At 42.4% G+C, this 18,909-nt stretch overlaps 2 protein-coding genes across 2 annotated transcripts in view; one reads left to right on the top strand and one right to left on the bottom strand.

Moving 5' to 3' along the window:
• The window catches only part of chaf1a (chromatin assembly factor 1, subunit A (p150)), a 22,294-nt gene extending 13,741 nt beyond the window's left edge, over window positions 1-8,553 (top strand). The window contains exons 12-16 of the mRNA XM_080728104.1: window positions 1,482-1,740; window positions 2,738-2,903; window positions 4,652-4,973; window positions 6,346-6,430; window positions 7,508-8,553. Coding sequence (XP_080584230.1) covers window positions 1,482-1,740; window positions 2,738-2,903; window positions 4,652-4,973; window positions 6,346-6,430; window positions 7,508-7,629 — 954 coding nt within the window. The 3' untranslated portion in view covers window positions 7,630-8,553. The remainder of the gene's footprint in view (window positions 1-1,481; window positions 1,741-2,737; window positions 2,904-4,651; window positions 4,974-6,345; window positions 6,431-7,507) is intronic.
• A 743-nt stretch (window positions 8,554-9,296) lies between these two features.
• Window positions 9,297-17,954, bottom strand: ubxn6 (UBX domain protein 6). The gene is made up of 11 exons (XM_080728865.1): window positions 17,807-17,954; window positions 17,034-17,191; window positions 15,423-15,481; window positions 15,094-15,222; window positions 14,486-14,583; window positions 14,247-14,322; window positions 14,049-14,133; window positions 13,646-13,865; window positions 12,782-12,912; window positions 12,172-12,320; window positions 9,297-11,449 (listed from the first exon to the last, which is right to left on the bottom strand). The coding sequence occupies exons 1-11, from the start codon at window positions 17,884-17,886 to the stop codon at window positions 11,324-11,326; spliced, it is 1,311 nt and encodes a 436-aa protein (XP_080584991.1). The 5' UTR covers window positions 17,887-17,954; the 3' UTR covers window positions 9,297-11,323.
• Window positions 17,955-18,909: the final 955 nt, after the last annotated feature.

The raw sequence follows: 18,909 nt of genomic DNA, 5'->3' as shown, positions 1-18,909 counted from the left end.
GAGGAAAGACCCCAACCAAAAGTCAGAAAAGTTATTCTGGCTGCTTTAAAAGAGTAATAAATGAACTCACGATGTTTTAAAACCTACAAAACAACTCTAATATTATGAAAATCGGACATTAACTGGCTGGCGTACTGTTCAGAGGCAGCCATCTTGGAAACATGGCAGCCATTTTGATTTTTCAGTGTCTAACGTGTTTTATCATAGGAACAACCCCTAAGGAGTACTTGTGAAAAGTTTTAGGTTTCTTTCCACTTGTGAAGTATTTTAGTGCAAAAATGCATTTACCTGCCCCGCTATTGACGGAGGCACGCTGCCTGGCACGGAGCTAAGCTTACACAACGAGCGACAGGTCGCACTGACATACATTACATAGGCTACACTCGTTAGCCGGCAGCTGCGCAGACTAGTGAAGTGAATGCGAGACGGAGTGAGTGAGTGAGTGAGTGAGGGAGGGGGGAGAGAGAGAGACTGTGCTGCGGCTGCTTTTTGAGAGATTATACTGGACCCCTGTTCTTCACACTATTCGGTGCTATACTATTCGGTTTTAAAAACTATACGGCCGAAAACCGAAAATGCATTTTTAGCCATTTTCGGCCGAAAATTTTCGGTGCCGAATATTCGGCCTCATCCCTAGAATCTGTTGTTCTGGAGTTTGGGGTTGACTCTGTGCTGCAAAGAGTCGGGTCTCTGAAACTAGCCGTGTCAAAGTGCGTCCGTGAAAAGTTATCCAGTCCTGATGAAATCCATGAAACACTGAAACATCAAACATATCACGTAACAATAACAATGCCAATTCCAGCGGGCCTGGTTTGCCTTCGCTCAACGCGTCTTCCATTTCGCCGCTATGAGTAGCTGCACTGGGATTCTCCGACAAATAAAGTTATGTAAAGAAAGAAAAAATCCCAGAATGCTTTGCGGTAGTCAGGGAAGCATACGTCATCGCCTCCTGATGCATTTCATTGGCCACGAGACCATAAGAGGGTAAAAACTACAGGAAACGCATTTTGCGTTCCCGGTCTGAATGGATAAACAGCATTTTGCGTTCCCGGCCTGAAAGGTAGAAACGCATTTTGCGTTCCCGGTCTAAATGGGTTAAAGCAAGTTTCGGTTGGTAGACCTCTTATCAAGTTCTTTTACAAAGTAAGAGAGAGACAATCTTTTAAATGAGCTTTCGAACCTACGGTGACCAATCAGGTCACTCTGTATACTGTACAAAAAGTCAGTGGGTCTCTTCCAAACACCAAAGCATAGGAGCAGAAATGCAATTATGGTTGTGTGGGGCTGTGTCCACCAAAGCATTTTTTCCTAGCTGAAAACGCAAGGCGCTCGTCATAAAAACACGGCGCTCCCATTTTAAACAATATGAAACTTACGCTGCGCTCTGGGTACACAGCCCCTATAGAACAATACGGTACATTTCCTTTGTATTCAGTTTGTCTCTGCTCACCATTCTGTCTGTGTTTGTGTGTGTCTCTCAGGAGGGTGCTGGTGACCTGGAGAAACAGAAAGTGCGCCAGAAGCTGAAAGCAAGAGAGTGGGATGAGCTCATGTCCTGTAAGAAGAAGGTGAAGGTGCTGGAGGCGGTGGTGAGGGGCTGCGTCTGGGAGGGCCAGAACAACGGAGCTGCTGTAGAGTTATTGCAGCCTTTTGCCATGTGTCTGATAGAGCCTTTACCCAAAGCAGACACCACCCCCAGCCCTGAGCAGGCTGCATCCAAACGCCATAGTGACGAGGAATGTGAGTATGACACCTGATCTATTTTACAAGAGATGACCTGGTGGATGGTGGTCTCCTTGTGTCCAAGCCACACATCTCCTATTTGTCTCAAAATAAAGTCTCCTACTGTATGTAGTGCAGACTGATGTGCTCAATCTGGATGTAAGAAGCAAACGATAGTTTATAATCCCTGCCCTTGCACCACATGTTCCCGTTTCATTTATATATGGTCCTGTGAGTTAGGCTGACAGGAGTATAACCATGTAGCCTATACATTCACATGAATAACAAGAACCAGTTCTACGCTGTGTGCAAAAGGTATTGTTTTGCATTTACTGTGCTAACAGGATTTAGAAAGCTTTAAGCTTGTAGTGTAAACAGTAACGCCTTGGCCTAAACTAACCTGTGGGTGGTTGCTGCAACCAGCTGTGACTGTAACAGACCATGCTGCTGTGCTGCATTTACCTGAAGTTATAAAAGAAGCAAAAGTTCAATTTGCATCCTCATTGTCCTGTAGTTGATTTAACTGATAAGATGGGAACAGAGGTTACATCTAAAACCAGGGATGTACTGTACACCTTGACCAATGTTTAAAAGGACAATAATGTCTAGATGCATTGTAAAACAAAATATAAGACACCTAAATGGACATAAACGCCAGCACAATATATTAGGCCTATAGTAGTCAGCAAAAAGACGATCCAACTATTTGTGATCTGATCACATGCAGTATATTCAAGTGAATATACAAAATATTAAGCGCAAACTAGCAGGAGCAGTGATGCTTAGCCGTCCAGGTCTTAAATCATGCCCAGACACTACTGTCAGACTAGTGGAAAACTATTTCTTTATTTCATTTCTTTTACAACCAGCTTCAAGCAGGAGGTTATTTTATGACTCCAGTGGTATTCCTAAATCTCATTTGATTACGTTAGGCTCATCTAAATACACCCCCGAAGCGCTTGATTGTTCAGTCGGGTATTCTAGACATGGCCTTCTTTCTTTCCACATGGTGTAGTGGTCCGTCAGCTGCTGCCTCTGCTCCATGGCAACTTCAACAGCACTAAGGTGATCACCACAGAGTTCCAGGAGTTCTGTCGCCAGCAGTCCTCGTCTTCATCAGACTCATCGTCATCGCCTCCCAGCATCTCCAGCCCTGTCAGCTCGGCTGACATCCCATCCAGGTGAAGAAACTGCTTTCATTAGTGCCCTGGTTCCATACACTGCAAACTAAACTAATCTGTTACATTTATCAAACAGAGATTCAGCAAGCTCTCTATAGAGCAGCGGTTCTCAAACCTTTTCATGTCAAGGACCCCCAAATAGACACCTAATTAGCCCACGGACCCCCATTTGAAAAGATATGCCAGGGACCTCCATATAAGAGAAGATGTTTATGGCTCTAGCAGTGATTATCAAACATTTTAATTTCAAGGACCCCCAGTTTAATGGCATTTCTATCTCTGAGACCCAAATTTATACTGTGAAATCAATGTTAATTTAACTCTGAGAGTGTAAATGGAACCAAATGAAATTTAGTTCCTAACTATCATTTAGCTGGGGACCCCCTAGAACTCCCCCTGGGGTCCCCGGACCCCACTTTGAGAACCAATGTTATGGAGGATTTGAAGTTAACAATGTGCTTCTGCCTACAACTGGTATTGCATAACCAGGTTGTGCATGCATTTCCGACTTGCATCGTTCCCAAGGGTATTCAGTCTACTATAAAATATATATATATATATTCTTAAAAAAACAGCTTCTTGTTTATTCAATGAATTTTAAAAAATCACACCTGTGTGAACTGAGCGGTGGTCGTGGAGGCTGCGCAACAGCAAAACAAATATATATATATTGTGTGTGTGTGTGTGTGTGTGTGGGTGTCTGGCCTGGCCTGAACAACAGCGCCCCTCCCTTAACATGTGTGGTCACAAAAGGTACTGTAGGGCAGGCTACATACAGACAGACACGCATACAGACAGACAGACAGACAGACCCACACACACAGCCACGTATAGGAGCGTTGTGACCACCGCTCAAAAAAAAAGTAACCGATAGTTCTAGCTATAATATAGGCTACACAATCTCCTGTGAAAGTGTTAGGGAAGGTGTAGTAGAGAGCTTTGGCCTGCGGCTGAGAAAACCCACTCAGGGCTCAGCTGGCCTGGGAATACTGGGATCGCACTGGTGTTGGCAGTCTTGGGAACCATGTTTTTCCCCACCAGTCTCCTTCGATTTCTCATTTGAAGCGTAAAAGACATGATATCAGACAGATATCAGACATGCTCCTTATGTCCTAAAGGTTTGTTTACGAGACCAGATACTCAAATACATTAGGTTCCCACGGCCATGGAATTTCTGGAAATATTGTGAAACTTGTTTGAAAACTCTTTTCCAGGCCTGGAAAAGGTTTGGAATTAATAAATGTTTTGAAATATGTTTGGATACACAAGAAGTAGATCTGCTACTTTTGGCAAATGTTCCGCCCCAGGATAGAGGATAATGGATGTTGGGGATATTTTGATTATCGCGATAATATCGTAAATCACGATTTCTTTGGTCAAAATAATCGTGATATGAAGCTTTCATATCGTCCCATCCCTACACTGGAGTAAAGGTGGTTGCACACTGCACTGCGTGTTTTCGAAATCCACCGAAAATCGGAAAAAATCAACCCTGGTCCGAAAATAAATACGAAACCGGCGGCAGTGTGCAAACGTGATTGACATAACGTGAGGTTGATTTCTTTATTCACGCACTCCGAAATTCACTCCGATATTCGACCCGAAAAACGCAGCAGTGTGCAAAGACCTTTAGAGCCTCATTATTGAACCATATGATTGCTATAGGCCTGAAAATGGGATCAAATACGTTTGACAAGTTCATTTGAGTCTGTTGTATTAATTTACCCATCCGTCCCTCCCTCCACCAGACTACGCCTGAAGCGCCTCATACAGAGCAACGCTGTCTACGAGAAGCGCTCTACACACAGATTCCGCTGCTGGTACGTGCACGCCGAGGTCCTGAGCCGCCTTGGCCAGGAGACCCTCCCGGTGCCCTGCCAGTGGAACTACCTCACATCAGGGGCTCGCGAAGAGCTCCGGGAAGAGCCCCACGCAGCCACGGGCTCGCATGGGAACTCCCCCACCATACCCCAGCCCTCGTCCACCACACCTTCATCCTCCAAGAGGAAGAGCGTGGGCAGCATGTCCATCACCAAGTTCATGAAGAAGTGTACTACGGACCGCGAGCAGGTGGGAGATGATGCTTAGCTACCATGTGTTAATCTGCCCATGTCCTGGTATATCCACCACGTTGTTAGAGAACCAAAGTCTGACATCACTGCCGCTAGAGACCGCTATCCCCCTGGATCAGTTATTTTACCATAGGGTCTCAACTGGATTGTGGCATATAAAACAGTTCCTCCAAAAATAAACGAATGGCTGAGCCTGGCGTATAGCCTAGTATAGATATGATTCATCAACGGACGGTGAAAAAGTATCCACAGCAAGAAAATAAATACATACAGACGTTATCAAATGTAACTCAAATATCATACGTCAGAGTCCTATACCTGACGGAATCTGCGCGCTGATTCGTCGATTTTTGGAACATGGTTCTTATGTGATGCGGTAGCTCACCGCCACATCGGCGGCGGTATGTGTTGGAAAGCGCCGGTTGCTGAAAAATCTGCTGTTGAAGAGTTGGTGGGTACACTGTTGCGGCGGGTCGGAAGTTGTAGGGAGGCGTCGAATGCCGGACGAGCTCTGGTTGGCTGCTAGGGACCCCATCTAAAAAGCTGTACATATATTTTGCGTCGACATCCTCGAGGCCTTGATGGCTTTTAGATCGGCCATGTTCACCGTGCAACAACGTTGTACAGATGAAGTATAACCAATAAATAAATCGTCACAGCATGAAACTCCTTGAAATGAAATCGGGTCGGGCGACTGGTGGCTAGAAAAACATATTGTCTTCATTGTCTTGCATTTGGGAATATACTGTAGCCACTAGTTTTTCCGACATGCCAAAGATTTAAAAAATGATTGGGTTAATAACAATGTGTCCTCTATTCAAACAGCCCACTTTTAAAAGTATGTGTCTGTGCTTGGTGTAACAATATTGCGTTCCGTTTAACATCATCTGTGGCAGTTCACCCTGATTTCTGATATCTTTGATAGCACATTCCAAATCATATTATCGATACATAACGTTACTTTTTATGTAGCGCGGCAATATTTGCCATGGAAAGGAGAAGGTATTGTCCACCAGCCATAGCTTGTAGATCGGCAAGGCTAGGTTGAATGCAGTTCCCAGTTTAACAGTATGTCTGTTCTACACCTTTCTGCTGTGGTAACCTTTGTAAATGGCGCAACTTGTTTGCAACTAAGTTCTACTGGAAAAGGATGATCAGCACTGCCCAGTGCCTGCAGTAGCTTTTTAAGTTTTCTGTAAACATTACATTTATTTTCTGTGCTGCGAATATGCACACCGCTTGCGAAGTGATAGTAATAATATGCACAGTCTGCTAAAAGGAAATTACCTCTTCGTCCCGTCTTTGTGTATCAGTGAAGGCATGTGCTTGTCTGAATGTTAATGGTCATGCATACCTGATTCTCCTCCTAGGCAATGGAGACGGATGGATTCCAGGCCGACACTGAGGATGGCGATGAGGATGACTGCATTGTTGTCACCAGCACCACACAGAGCGGTGAGTTGAACCTCCAGGGATTAGGAAGAAACTGTGTTGGTGTGACTAAAAGATTCACTGAAATTCTAGATACTGTATATCTTCAGCTATGATCCCGCTTCCACACGCTTCATGACTGAAGTGACTGACATTCATTGATACATTTACATACAGTACAAACTTGGTTCAAACTTTGCTAGACATGGATACTGATATACTGTAGTATACTACAGTGTTGACAGCTGTTGACAATACAGTATATACTTTATGTGTTTTTTCTTTCTCCTCACATTTTTGGTCGCATTGAGAATGCGAAACTGCCATTATGTGCACATTGTGCAGGTAGTCAACTATGAACCTAGAAGAAATTAGAGATGCTGCGATATAGATTTTTCATCTTTGATACGATATGAAGGCATCTAATTCGATACGATTCCGATATGGACTGATACGATATAGCACATAATTTTAAGTCTTTCTATGATGTCTGATATCGGGCAGGCAGCACACTTTTATAAATTTACTATAATAGCCGATCTACAAGCCCACACCTTGCAGCATGACATGTTGAGAGCTTGTAAATCTGCACCCTTTCCCTTATGACGTTTTTTTTCCTCCGCCCCCTGGCCCCTGCTACACATGAAGCACACACACTGGTGGCTAAGCTGTAGCTGCTAACGCTAACTCGATAGCTCTGCATGAGCGTCTCTGGCAACGTTTGTTGTTGGTCTTGGGAACCAGTGTGTGGTTGTGTCTTTTTTGCAAGTTTTGCACTGAGCTGCTGTTGGTTCTACTCACTCTGCTGGCTTTGCTTTCTATCAGAGTTCACTCTGTTGTACTGCTGCTGCCGTCTTGACTTGTGCGTGACCGTGGAGCAGACTCCTGGAATGGAGTGCTTATATTGGAGCGCTCTATCGGAAGTTTTAGCTGAATTACGTACGATATGATCCGATATACGTTTTTAGGCTCATATCGCACCAATATGCGATATATATATATATATATATCTTATCACGGTATCCCTAGAAGAAATCGAAGGCCTGTTTTATAATGTCACGTGTAACCGAGATCTAAAACCCTAACCCTTCAACACCACAGGTTCATGTACAGAGAACACCTCCATCACAGAGGGAGATACCTCAGACCAGATGGAAGTCACTGCCTCTGACAACGCTGCTCTACCCCTCACAAGCCCTGCTCCTACAGCTGCCACAGCCTAAAGAAAGGGACTGGTCTTCCTCCTGTCCATTAGCCATCCTCTGACTTACTCACTGCCCAAGGTTCTCCCCCCCCCCCCCCTGTCCCCTTCACTTCTCCCTTCCTGGGATTCTTAATGTTCAGACAAAATCAAGGTTTATTTTCAGACAAAATCAAGCCTTCAATCAAGTTAAAGAAGTGTACTGCCACATGACATCTTCACAGTATTATGCCTTGCCCCTCCCAACTCTCTTACAGTGTCAGGGGACATCTTACCTGCAAAGTCCAAGTGTCTTGATTATATGAAACCGTTAATGACAGATTTTCTTTAATGTTGAAACCTGCTTTGTTGTTGAGGTTGGGAATTCCGTCGGGTATTGTTTCTTTTGGATTAGTGAAAGGTGACTCTCAGAACAGCTTGGGGTTGAACAGTGAAAATATCAGAGTATATTTGCCCAATGAATGTGAGGACTGTCTGGCATGTCTAACTCATTGATGATTGGGCTCACAAAACGGCCTCACCTAATGCATCAAATACAAAACTGTTGTCTGGCCAGAATTAAGTCAGAAAAGTGAATGGCTGCAGGTCCTCCCAATTGGTTCCCATTGATTTCAGTGGGTGTATTTACTCATAATTTTGAGAGCCTACTGGAGTAATTGCTGTGTGTGAGATCTGGCTTGTACAGTTAGGCCCTGTGTCATTTATATAAATATGTATTTTTTCCCCTATTTTCTCAAGAATACTTGAACAGGTTGAATTCATTAAAAAAATAACAATATGGTTAAATGTACTGCACTTTTATATGCCTTTTTTTGTCCTTCCCCTTCTCTATCAGGCTGCCTCAGTCAACATAATGCCAACGTTATTACACTTGAAGTATAAAGAATCATTTTGATAAAGGCTTGGGACCCCTTCACCCATTTTCAAACCATCTTCATATAATTGGTCCTGCTCATTTCAAGATGGTTCCCTTTCTGTCTACTCGCATCGCACTCACTCTGAGCGTTGGACAGTTCAGAAACCTGCCTACCAAGTTACGACATCTGGTTTTTATTTTATGCAAGAACAATGGCTTCTGTTTAAGCGTGCTAACTTTTCCGCTAGAGAAAGGCTGTAGTTTCTGTTGTCTTGGAATCCCCATCAATGTTGACGGGCAGGTTTCTGAACTGTCCATTGCGCACCAGTGAGAGAGATGGTGAGAAATGTTGCCGTCTTAGTGAGGACCAATTATATGAAATTGAAAATGGGTGAAGAGCTCCTTTACGTGATTTTGGAGTACTGTTGGTGCAGTAGACTTCGCGGCTGCTCAACAGACCACTACTGCTTCTCTAGACCTGTGTTATCTGTTCTTTTAATTATAGAGGTGGAGTAGAAACTAAAGCTAGCCGTCCATTAACATTACTGTTAAGTGTTGGTGGCATTATGAATGCTCTGAGCCCTTGTTCTCTCGATTTTCAGGTGTTCTAAAGGTCATTTGTTTGTTAAATAAAGATTATTTAAAAAAAAATGTACATGTGTAAAACTAGAATAAAAGCATTTCTGGTTGGGCAGGGGGGGCTAAACAAAAGTTGGGTTTACTCAAAATGTAAGTTTAACAGAGGACTGGGGTGGACTAGAACAGGTTTACCTCAATGTCATTACACAACGCTAAGACAGTGCAATCTTTATTTTTTTTAAATTACAGGCAGGTTAGAAAGCAATCGAGCACAACTCAGAACTTCAATGTATGGACAGATCAAACAATAGTTCTTCACTACTAGGTATAAATAAGATACTTTGCCAATGAAACATTAACATCCATGTGCAGCCGACGGATGGACAGCAGTGGTGTGTGAGCACACTGTCAAAATGATAAGTAATGTTGAGAGTTGGCTGGTTGTACAACACATTCTACACAAACCGGACATTTGGCCCAAGTGCTTCCAGTCCCCAGTATCATCCAAGCACCATCATTGTCACACTGCCCTTTGGAGGTAGGTTGTTGTCATCCAAGCCACCCACTAACGGGTAAACCATGCATTTTCTCACTTTAAGGACAACTTTGGGTTTTAATTTTTTTTACAACAAGGGTTCATATTTTAGATTGTAATTGGAGAGAAGACAAGTGTAAAGATGTTTTCATTTACTGCTTTCCATAGTTTTAACGATTTTAACTTCAGTGGATGGGGCATGCGTTTTTAACTTCAGTGGATGGGGCATGCGTACAAGTGGCTAAATGTCTTTTTAGACACAATAAGCCATTCCCAAGATGCACCACTCTTTCACGGGCAGACTTATGGGGGCCTAGTAGTGTTACTGTAAATAGTAAACAAACCGAGGGCTTAGGTCTAAAAAATACATATTTAGCCACTTGTACGCATGCCCCCACCCACTGAAATCAAAATCGTTATAACAATAGAAAGCAGTAAATGAAAACATTTTAACATCTCCTATAATCGAAAATATAAACCCTTAAAAAAAAAAGTTGTCCTTTAAATTAGAAGTGCACATACAGTAATGCCTTGCATGCATTTAAAAGCATAACGTATGGCATTACATCAACCTCATACTTGATAAAGGTTGTGAACACAAAGGGATGGGGGGGAAAGGTATTCAATAATAGAAACTAGCAGATAAACCAACAATGAAGCCCATCTGTTCAGTCAGTTTCTCATGGGATTCATAGTGTGCTCTATATATTTCTCGTAGTGGAGTTTGAAATATAGACCATTTTAATATAGCCAGGAAGCAACACTATAAGCACATCCACCACTATTAAGGTTTCCATGCTGCCAGTTTTAACTAAAACATTAGAGCTGCAAGTAAGTTTGAACTAAAACAGCTGCAAGTAATTTACACGAGAGCCTGTGTGAAGCAGGTTAGGTAGCCTAAACCTTTTGTAAGAGTGCGTCTAGAATTCACTTGTCAATACAGTACTACCGAGTACAAAGCAATAAAATAAAATCTCCAATTCTTTAGCATTCCCGCTTAAGGGTCTCTGTACATAACTAATTTCAAATACTCACTGCTGAAAAGTGCTTGTTAGGTCAGAAAAATATAATACAATGGTTAATTTAAAATATATAATAGCTTAGCTTCATGAACCGGGCAGAGTAGGACATGTGCATACAATACAGTAATGGACTTGACATAAGTCAACCATTAGTAGTGTCATAATTGAACACCTGACTTTTGTCAAAGCTACACAAGCAACTGAAACATACCTAGCAGTCTTTTGAATACAAAAGTATTTTTTTCAGCTTTACTTGGACTCGTACAGAATCAACAGACTGGTAACACTCCCCTTTGAATAGTGCTGCCATTTTACATAACCCTGAATGTATTCCTCTGTCTTTCCAACTGTTATGTAAGAACTATTCATTAGTAGAGCAAAGGGTGACACAGTTGAAATAAGGTCTCCATATGCAATACAGTAGAAAGTATAACAGTTGGTACAGGAGTGCGTTTGCTGAGATGGGCTGTTGGTTATGACTTTATCTCCACAGTTGAAAGGGGGATAATGAGAGGCTCAGCAAGACAAGGGGATTAGGGCAAAATTGCCCCTAATCAGTGGCAATTTGGGGTCTGGTATGGAAATATCTCCACTAATGATTTATTTTGGTTTGTCATTTTGAGGAGAGAAGCTGGTCCTCAGTCAGTGAGGAGGTACAACTTCACCCCTGACGCACCAGGGAGGGGGATAGCAGGGAGAGTTCAGGGATAAAGGGGAGGTTGGCTCAGCTAAGGGTCCGAATGTTCTCCAGTAGCTCTGGTTTGAGAAGGGCAGGGCTCTTCCCACCAGCAGCTGCAATGTCCGCCTGCACGGCTGGATCCCAGGAAAATGTTAACAGAGCCGCAGGTACCTGAAACAGAGCAACATAATTTACTGATGTTTACCATGCTGAACAAAGCTCAGTCATTGTCTTCACTGCTTTCTCTGCACAACTGCATTTACCGTTAAACCATAGATGCAGAATTATGTGCGTGTTCCCGGGGGCAAAAACAAGCACGCAACCTGTAAGCTTGGTAAAAGGTAGACACATGGGGCAGCCAATGTGTCTATTGTTACTGTAATGTAAATCTGGCCCAGCGCGATGGCGCTGGTGGTGGGGGCTCGAGAGAGGAAGCACATGCCGCAACGGCGCCTATGCGCCCAAACACTGGGTCGGGACTCATTTATCAAATCAAATTATACATTTTCATGAATAAATAAAAGAAAAATCTAAGGAATTCCATAAATTAGAAAACAAATGTTTAAGAAGTAGTCGAAAATAGCCGATTAACAAGCTCGCAATGCGGCGTGTGGTGAGCTTGTTTTCACTAGCTTGGGTCTCGGGCAAACGTTTAATCTCTCTTTTGGGTCTCGTGCTATATGTTTGGGAACCACTGCGTTAGACTCTGATGTTCATGCCACAGATGAACAAGGTTTGAATTTGCTATTTGTATCACGCCTGTAGTTGAATCAGGACTAATTACTTATTTGTAAAGCACTTCAAGTAAAAAGCCATTATGATAACATCATCGACACCTCTTAAAGATGCATTATTACTTTCTAGCTGTAACATTGTCAGTGGATTCCGCTCACCAAATTACACTCAGCGAGGGCCATTTCTTCAGACTCTTGTAGCTTTTGTGCTCCGGGAGCAATGAGCTCAAAGGGCTGCCAGCCGTCCTCCAGAGACTCCCGCACAAAGCTGAACAGCACCGGCATCCTGTCCCAGGCGTAGAAGATCCCTGGGATCAGATCAGACACACAACAGGTCAATCCCAAACTTGATCTTTTTGTATTAATTGTACTGGTGGGTAGGGCTGTCACAATATGACATTTTACATGACGATTAATTGTCACTCAAATAATTGGCGATTAACGATTTAATTGTGTATTTGTCGTTGATAATTACATTTCTGTTTGGCTTTTAGGCTTTGAAGTTGCATATGGTAGATATGACACATAACCTACATATACAAATACATTACTGACATATTTGACAACTTACTACTTAAAAAATAACATTGATAGTGGAAATAGCCGAGCTCTGCTATTTCCACTATTTCTCACATTTTTCAACATTCACGATTATGACGATTATGACAAAATAATTGCGATAATGTCAAATAATCACGATAAGATGATTATGTAATAATTGTGACAGCACTACTGGTGGGGCATTGGGGACAACAAGATGTGAACTGACCTTGCAGCAGGTTTCCATCAGGTAGTCTGATTCTCAGGAGAGTGTAATTGTATTTCCTTCTCTCTCTCTGCTCCTCTTTCTCTCTCATTGCCTTGGTGCGCAGCATGGCGTTTTTCTCCACCAGCTCACTCCTGACAAACACATGACCACACAGACACATTAGTGACTCTAACTCTAATGACTCAGATATAAGGACAAGGAATACAAGCAGGCAAGGACAAACGTCTTGTTTTCGTTGTAACCCTCAACTGTTTATCATCTTTATCAGTTGCTTGTGTTTTCTTTGAGAGGGAAAAGCTGAATATTGTTATTCTCTCCCTCCTATCACTCATTGTATGGTGGAATAAATATAAATCAAAATAAATAAATAAATGTTTTAGTACATAAATGAACAGAAAAAGAAGCTGATTCTAACAATACATCCTCCTAACGTCTTATTCAATACATCCTCCTAAAGTCTTATTTGGGGGAAAGTTAAAGGGCTGTATTCATGTTATATTACCCTTTCAAATGTAAAGCTATCTAGCATGGCAGAGGTCGACAGGTCACCAATATCGGTGTAGTGTGAGTGATGATAATGTATGTTAACTAGTAGGCAGAATAGGCAAGGCATATAACAAATTTAACTTAAAACAGTCAGATCCACTTTGTTCATGTTTGTTTGCGTGTGTGCTAAATGTGTTTTTGAGACCCGATTTGCCACACAAAATGACTGAAGTGAATGGAGAGAGCAAAGATTCCTCGCTCAGGGCACAGGACCAACTGACCCAACATCGCTTTAGGTTTAGAGAGAATTATCAGTGTCTGCTGTGATGTTCACAGTCAAGTCACACTTGGAGTTTAGTAGTGTGCGACCACCATTACCTCTGCAGCTGCTCTTTCTTGAGTTCCTCTGCCGACAGGTTGTAGAACTCCTGAGGCAGCTCAAAGTGTGTGGCGTTAGGAGAGGGTCTGAAGGCCTGAGGCTGTCTGTTCAGCTGAGCTCTGACTGGCTCCCCCTTCTGGAGGCGGTCCCTCCTCTCCATCATCAGCTCCAGGTCTTCTGCACTCTGCTCTGGTAACACCAGGAACTCCTCTTCCTCCTCTGCTCTCCAGGAAAGGGTGTACACAAATGAGTGTGTCAGTAGGGAAAGGGACGGAGGCAACGAGTATTTTATTCATGGAAGAAATCTGTGTTTTCCTGCTGCATCATGACAGTATTATTGACTGATTTTAAAGTGTGCAGTAGCAAGTGAACACTGGGATATTGATGGACACATCAGTTTACCTTGTCCATCCACTGGCATCATAGCGCTTATAAAGCCCAAGGCCTGCAGAAACTCTCTGCTCCCCTCGACACAGTGAACCTTCTCCTGCAGAGCAGTACAAAGAAGACAATAATGATGGAACAAACAGTCAGGTGTCATGTTGTTGTCAGTCTTTGATGAGGAGTCAGTGGTGTCATGTTGATTAAGCATTAGATTACCTGGAACACCCTGTTGCTGACTTTAATTTTCCTATACTTCTCTTCTGTAGGGTTCTTAGACACATTGTCAACATACCTGTGGAAAACATTAACATATATAGTTATTTCAAGAATAGCAAAATAATCATACACATCTCTAAAGGGTAACACCATTTATGATTTCAAATTCAGCCCAGTTTAAGATGATAAATCTCATTAGCATCTTCATCATAAACATACACATGGGGGATAAATCCTACTTGCTTATGATGTCCACAGCAGCCTTCACTTTGTCTCTGTCTTTGTTGAATGTGTGCATCATCATAATAGAAGCCTCCACAGCATCCTCCTCAAACCTCTGACAGAAACAATGACACATGATTCATTCAAAACAACAGGACCACATTTATCAATCACCTGATGTTCTTGAGAGGTGAAGTATCAAATACACATACACTCTTAAAAGGTGTAATGGTCAGCTTCAGATGCATAGATGCAGAACTTCCAATATTATAAGCAGATGTCCTTGACCTACTTTTATCTTTTTGAATTGTTGCATTTACTGTTTTTATTATCCTAATAAAGTTTTTTTTTTCCTTATGTTGTTAAGCGCTTTGGGTACTTAGAAAAGCGCTATATAAATCCAAGCTATTATTATTATTTTGTTTTTTGAAATCATCACATTAACATTAAACAGAGAGCATTTTTCTCCTAGTATGTCAGTAGATTTCAGACCACGAGAATCTTGAAAATCTGTTTTCACCAAGCAATAACGTTGACTATACATAATATTTGACTTTTATGCCATTTAAACAAATGCTAATTTCAGATGAACACGTAAAACAAAAATCTTAACTATATGTCCTACCATAAAGATGGCCTCTTTGAGGTGTACTTCTCTTTCACTTTTAGTTAAAGTGGCTCCAGTCAGTGGACAGGTGAAATACACTGCTGACACCGAGAGACGAGCAAAATCCTTCACTGGTACTTGGGATCCCTGGGAAGAATACATATTATTTTCAGAATTATGATTAATATAATGTATGTGACCAATCAAATAGAAAATCAAAAAGTTGATCTCCATTAATCATATAAAATATATATATTTTCCACATTTATTTCCAAACACATGAACTGCTTGGAACTGTGGATATTTCACTTCCCCTGAACATTTGCTTTAATTGATGTAGTTCTCACCTCTGCTGCCCTTTCTTTTTCAGAGAGTGCAGCCGCCTCTGCCTCCAGTTCTCTTTTCACTACAGACAGATAATACGGAAAGTCATGTCAGACAATCAGTTTTTTCAAATTGTAACTAACTAACTAACTAACTTTCCACAGTACCTAGGTAAAGCCTAGTTTCTATTCTATTTGCTGTTCAGAATTCACATGACATTCAATCTGGAGCCTGCTCTATCTGATAACTTCCACACAGTATACATGCAGTGCACACACAGATTGCTTCTGTAACCTCTAGATCGAATAATACAAACTGCAAAGCCAATTGATCCCAGTCTATTTAAGTAGTATTGAATTCACAGGACCACAGTGTAAACAAGCCCTTGGGGCTTTTTTGTGTTATCCTTTTAGCACCATTGTATAATCGTACCACTATACTGTCTACAAAATGTTAATTGCGACCGTAGGTCGCATTTACTACCAAAACCTCCACCGGCTGTCTGTCCGTCCGTCCGTCCGTCCGTCACACGTCACACTTTTGCCCTGCTCATATCTCCACAACCGTTGCCCCCATCCATGCCAAATTTTGCACACACACTCCTTACCTGCCAAACTACAACCTCCAAGGACCCCCGGAGCTTCAGGGACCCCCAGGTGTAAAAAATGACCAAATGTGCAAAAATGACCAAATGACCACCCCAACGGGGCTGCTCACGGGGAATTCCTGGGGACCACCCACTCCTGGTGCTCCAGAAGGAATGCAAAAGTGGTGGCGCCCCCAGTGGAGGACCCCCTCCACTGCAGCTCACATAAAATGCCGTAACTCGGGCTAGGAGCGTCCGGGAGAGCCGGGGCCGGTACCTATTCGTCCGCCAAGGCAACGCGGAGACCCCACCCCTCATTTCTCACATGGCCCTCTTCTAGCGCCACCTTCAGGCCGATTTTTAAAACACATTTTTGGACACTGCTCCTACAGTTTTTGCCCTAAAATCACGCAAATCGCTACACAGTATGTCTACACTCATCCCATCAACATGAATCTGTCCCATATAGCGCCACCTTCAGGCCGATTTTTAAAAACACATTTTTGGACACTGCTCCTACAGATTTTGCCCTAAAATCACTACACAGCATGTCTACACTCATGTCATCAACATGGATCAGGAAGATTTTGGAAAAAACACATTTTTGCCCGATTAGGGAGTCTTACTGGTAATAAGGTATTCAACCAATCAAGCTATGGCATGGTGCTTAGTTACCACACAAACTCGTTTTAATGGTAAGAATTGGCAATGCTTCTAGACTAATTGACCAATTAGTAAAAAGGAAATATGTTTATTTACAGGCACATGGGACCCATGGAGAAAGTGACAAGCATGAAGGAATGTAATGAACTACATCATGGGACTCAAAGTAGTTAAATGCATAATCATTTTCATGAACATATTAATCAGTACTATGGCCCTCTTTTACCACAAACACAGAAACAACATGATTTTAGTGACAAGCATCACTACATTCAAAACTACCACAGGTAGTTAACAGCTTGGACACAAAGGGGGAGACAAGCTGATGCTAGCATTGCTGCAATGAGCAATGATTCCATGGCAGATGGCAGTAGCCTGGACTTACCCTGGTTCCTGATGGCGTCCTGTGAGGTCTGGATCTTGGGTCGTGGCTGATGTTCAATCCTGGCCAGGGCTGCCGCCCCTGCCCTCTGTGCCCCTTCGGTGGGTGCATGATAGCGAGGCTTGGCACTTGCACTGCTCTGCACCACTTGAGGTTGTGAGCTGTATTGTTTATGAATATGAACACACACGGGGGCAATGTTTATGTGTATGTGTCTCTGACAGATTAATTATCTTCAAGACTCTTTCCCAAAGCAAAATCTAAAGTTTGGTTACATGTACACACGTACACACACACACACACACACACACACACACACACACACACACACACTACACAGCAAAATCCTTAGTGTTAGTTTATCCCATATGTTAGTGTAACTGAGATTTCAGGGTTAGTACAAAGGTAACTAACAACACTCTGGTTTACTAATGAGCTGACTGGCTATTTCCTGGTGGGTGGGCGATTACCGTTATCCTCTATTTACTTGCTGTCAGAGGGTGGTTAACTAGCTTCTCAATGGGATTATGACATGTGGGCTAGAAATCACAAGGGCTCTAGTAATCTACACTATCCGACAGAGACAATATGTATTATACAACCCAGTAGTACATTTAGCAAACAGCTAGCCATGCTAATAAACTGGTTCAGGCATAGAAGACGCGTTGATACGCTGTTGACAGTGACAGTTATGTTAGCTGCGTTAGCTAACATAACTCAGCAAACGTCAGAAAAGCTATTCAACCAGAAAGGAATGGGTAAAGTTTGCTATTTGCCTTTCTGCAGCGAGTTTCTTCCCGGGTCCAGCAGTCTTGAACTTCATGTCCTTCTTTATGTCATCAAAGAACTTCTTCATTTCGCTGAACTTGGACAGAAAACTGACCCAGGAACGCAGGAGATATATGTATGGCGGCTAGCTTTAGCGTTAGCAAGGCGGCAGCTGATCCAAAACAACAACACTGACTGACTCCAGCCCGCAGCGCTGCAGAGTACAGAGAGTGGAGATAGCGCCCCTTAGTGGTGATAAGGAAACCATTTACTGGTTAGTGGATCATACCTGACTCCGCCAGAGGGTGGCAGTATTGAGTTCATATGTTAGATAGATAGATACCTTTATTATCCCAAGGGGGAAATTCAGTTGTCCAGAAGTAGCACAGCAGTATACAGTTATTTACAAAGTTACAGAGACGTAAGAAAAGATAGATAAGAGGGAAAAAAAACAAAGACAAGAGCAGTACAGTACCAATAAAGAGAAGGTGCATCAATAGAGGGGGCGAATAATATATAAGTATATATACATAAAGTGTCTTGCAAAAGAGACCATAGCAGTCATATGTTAAGTGACTGCTATGCCACGGACCACCATTTGATGAGATTTGGCCTCTCAGACTAGAAACGTAGAATATTGTGTTGTCGTTGGATACAATTTTGTCCACAATTCCATGCTGTATTGAAATTGATGTTGGTACCGTACCCATAGGACTCGGAGAGATAACAGGCAAGCTTTGATAAAACTAATTAATTCTTCTACATTCTCCAATTGTGTAAATTTAGTTATGCAGATGTTTAACAATAATCTAAGAGTAAAAATAAAATGAAACCAAATTGACCCATTCTACACTGACTCTCAAAGATATCAAATGATCCATTTGGTTACTCAACTCTCCATCATTTAGCTGGGGGCCACCGGGAGGCTGGAACCCCCTCAAGGACCACTGGTGGTCCCCGGACCACTGTTGAGAACCACTGCTCTACACGTATTACTGCAAGAATATTATCTGTATGGTTATTTTTTTATTTACATTATAACATTGCTCCTTGGTATTTTGTATTTCCCCAACTATTTTCCCCCATTGTGTCTTGTTATTATTATTATAAT

This window comes from Nannobrachium achirus, assembly GCF_963921795.1.
Source record: "Nannobrachium achirus genome assembly, chromosome: 1".
Lineage (NCBI taxonomy): Eukaryota > Metazoa > Chordata > Actinopteri > Myctophiformes > Myctophidae > Nannobrachium > Nannobrachium achirus.
Note: the sequence above shows the minus strand (reverse complement) of the source record. Positions and strands in the feature narration are given on the sequence as shown.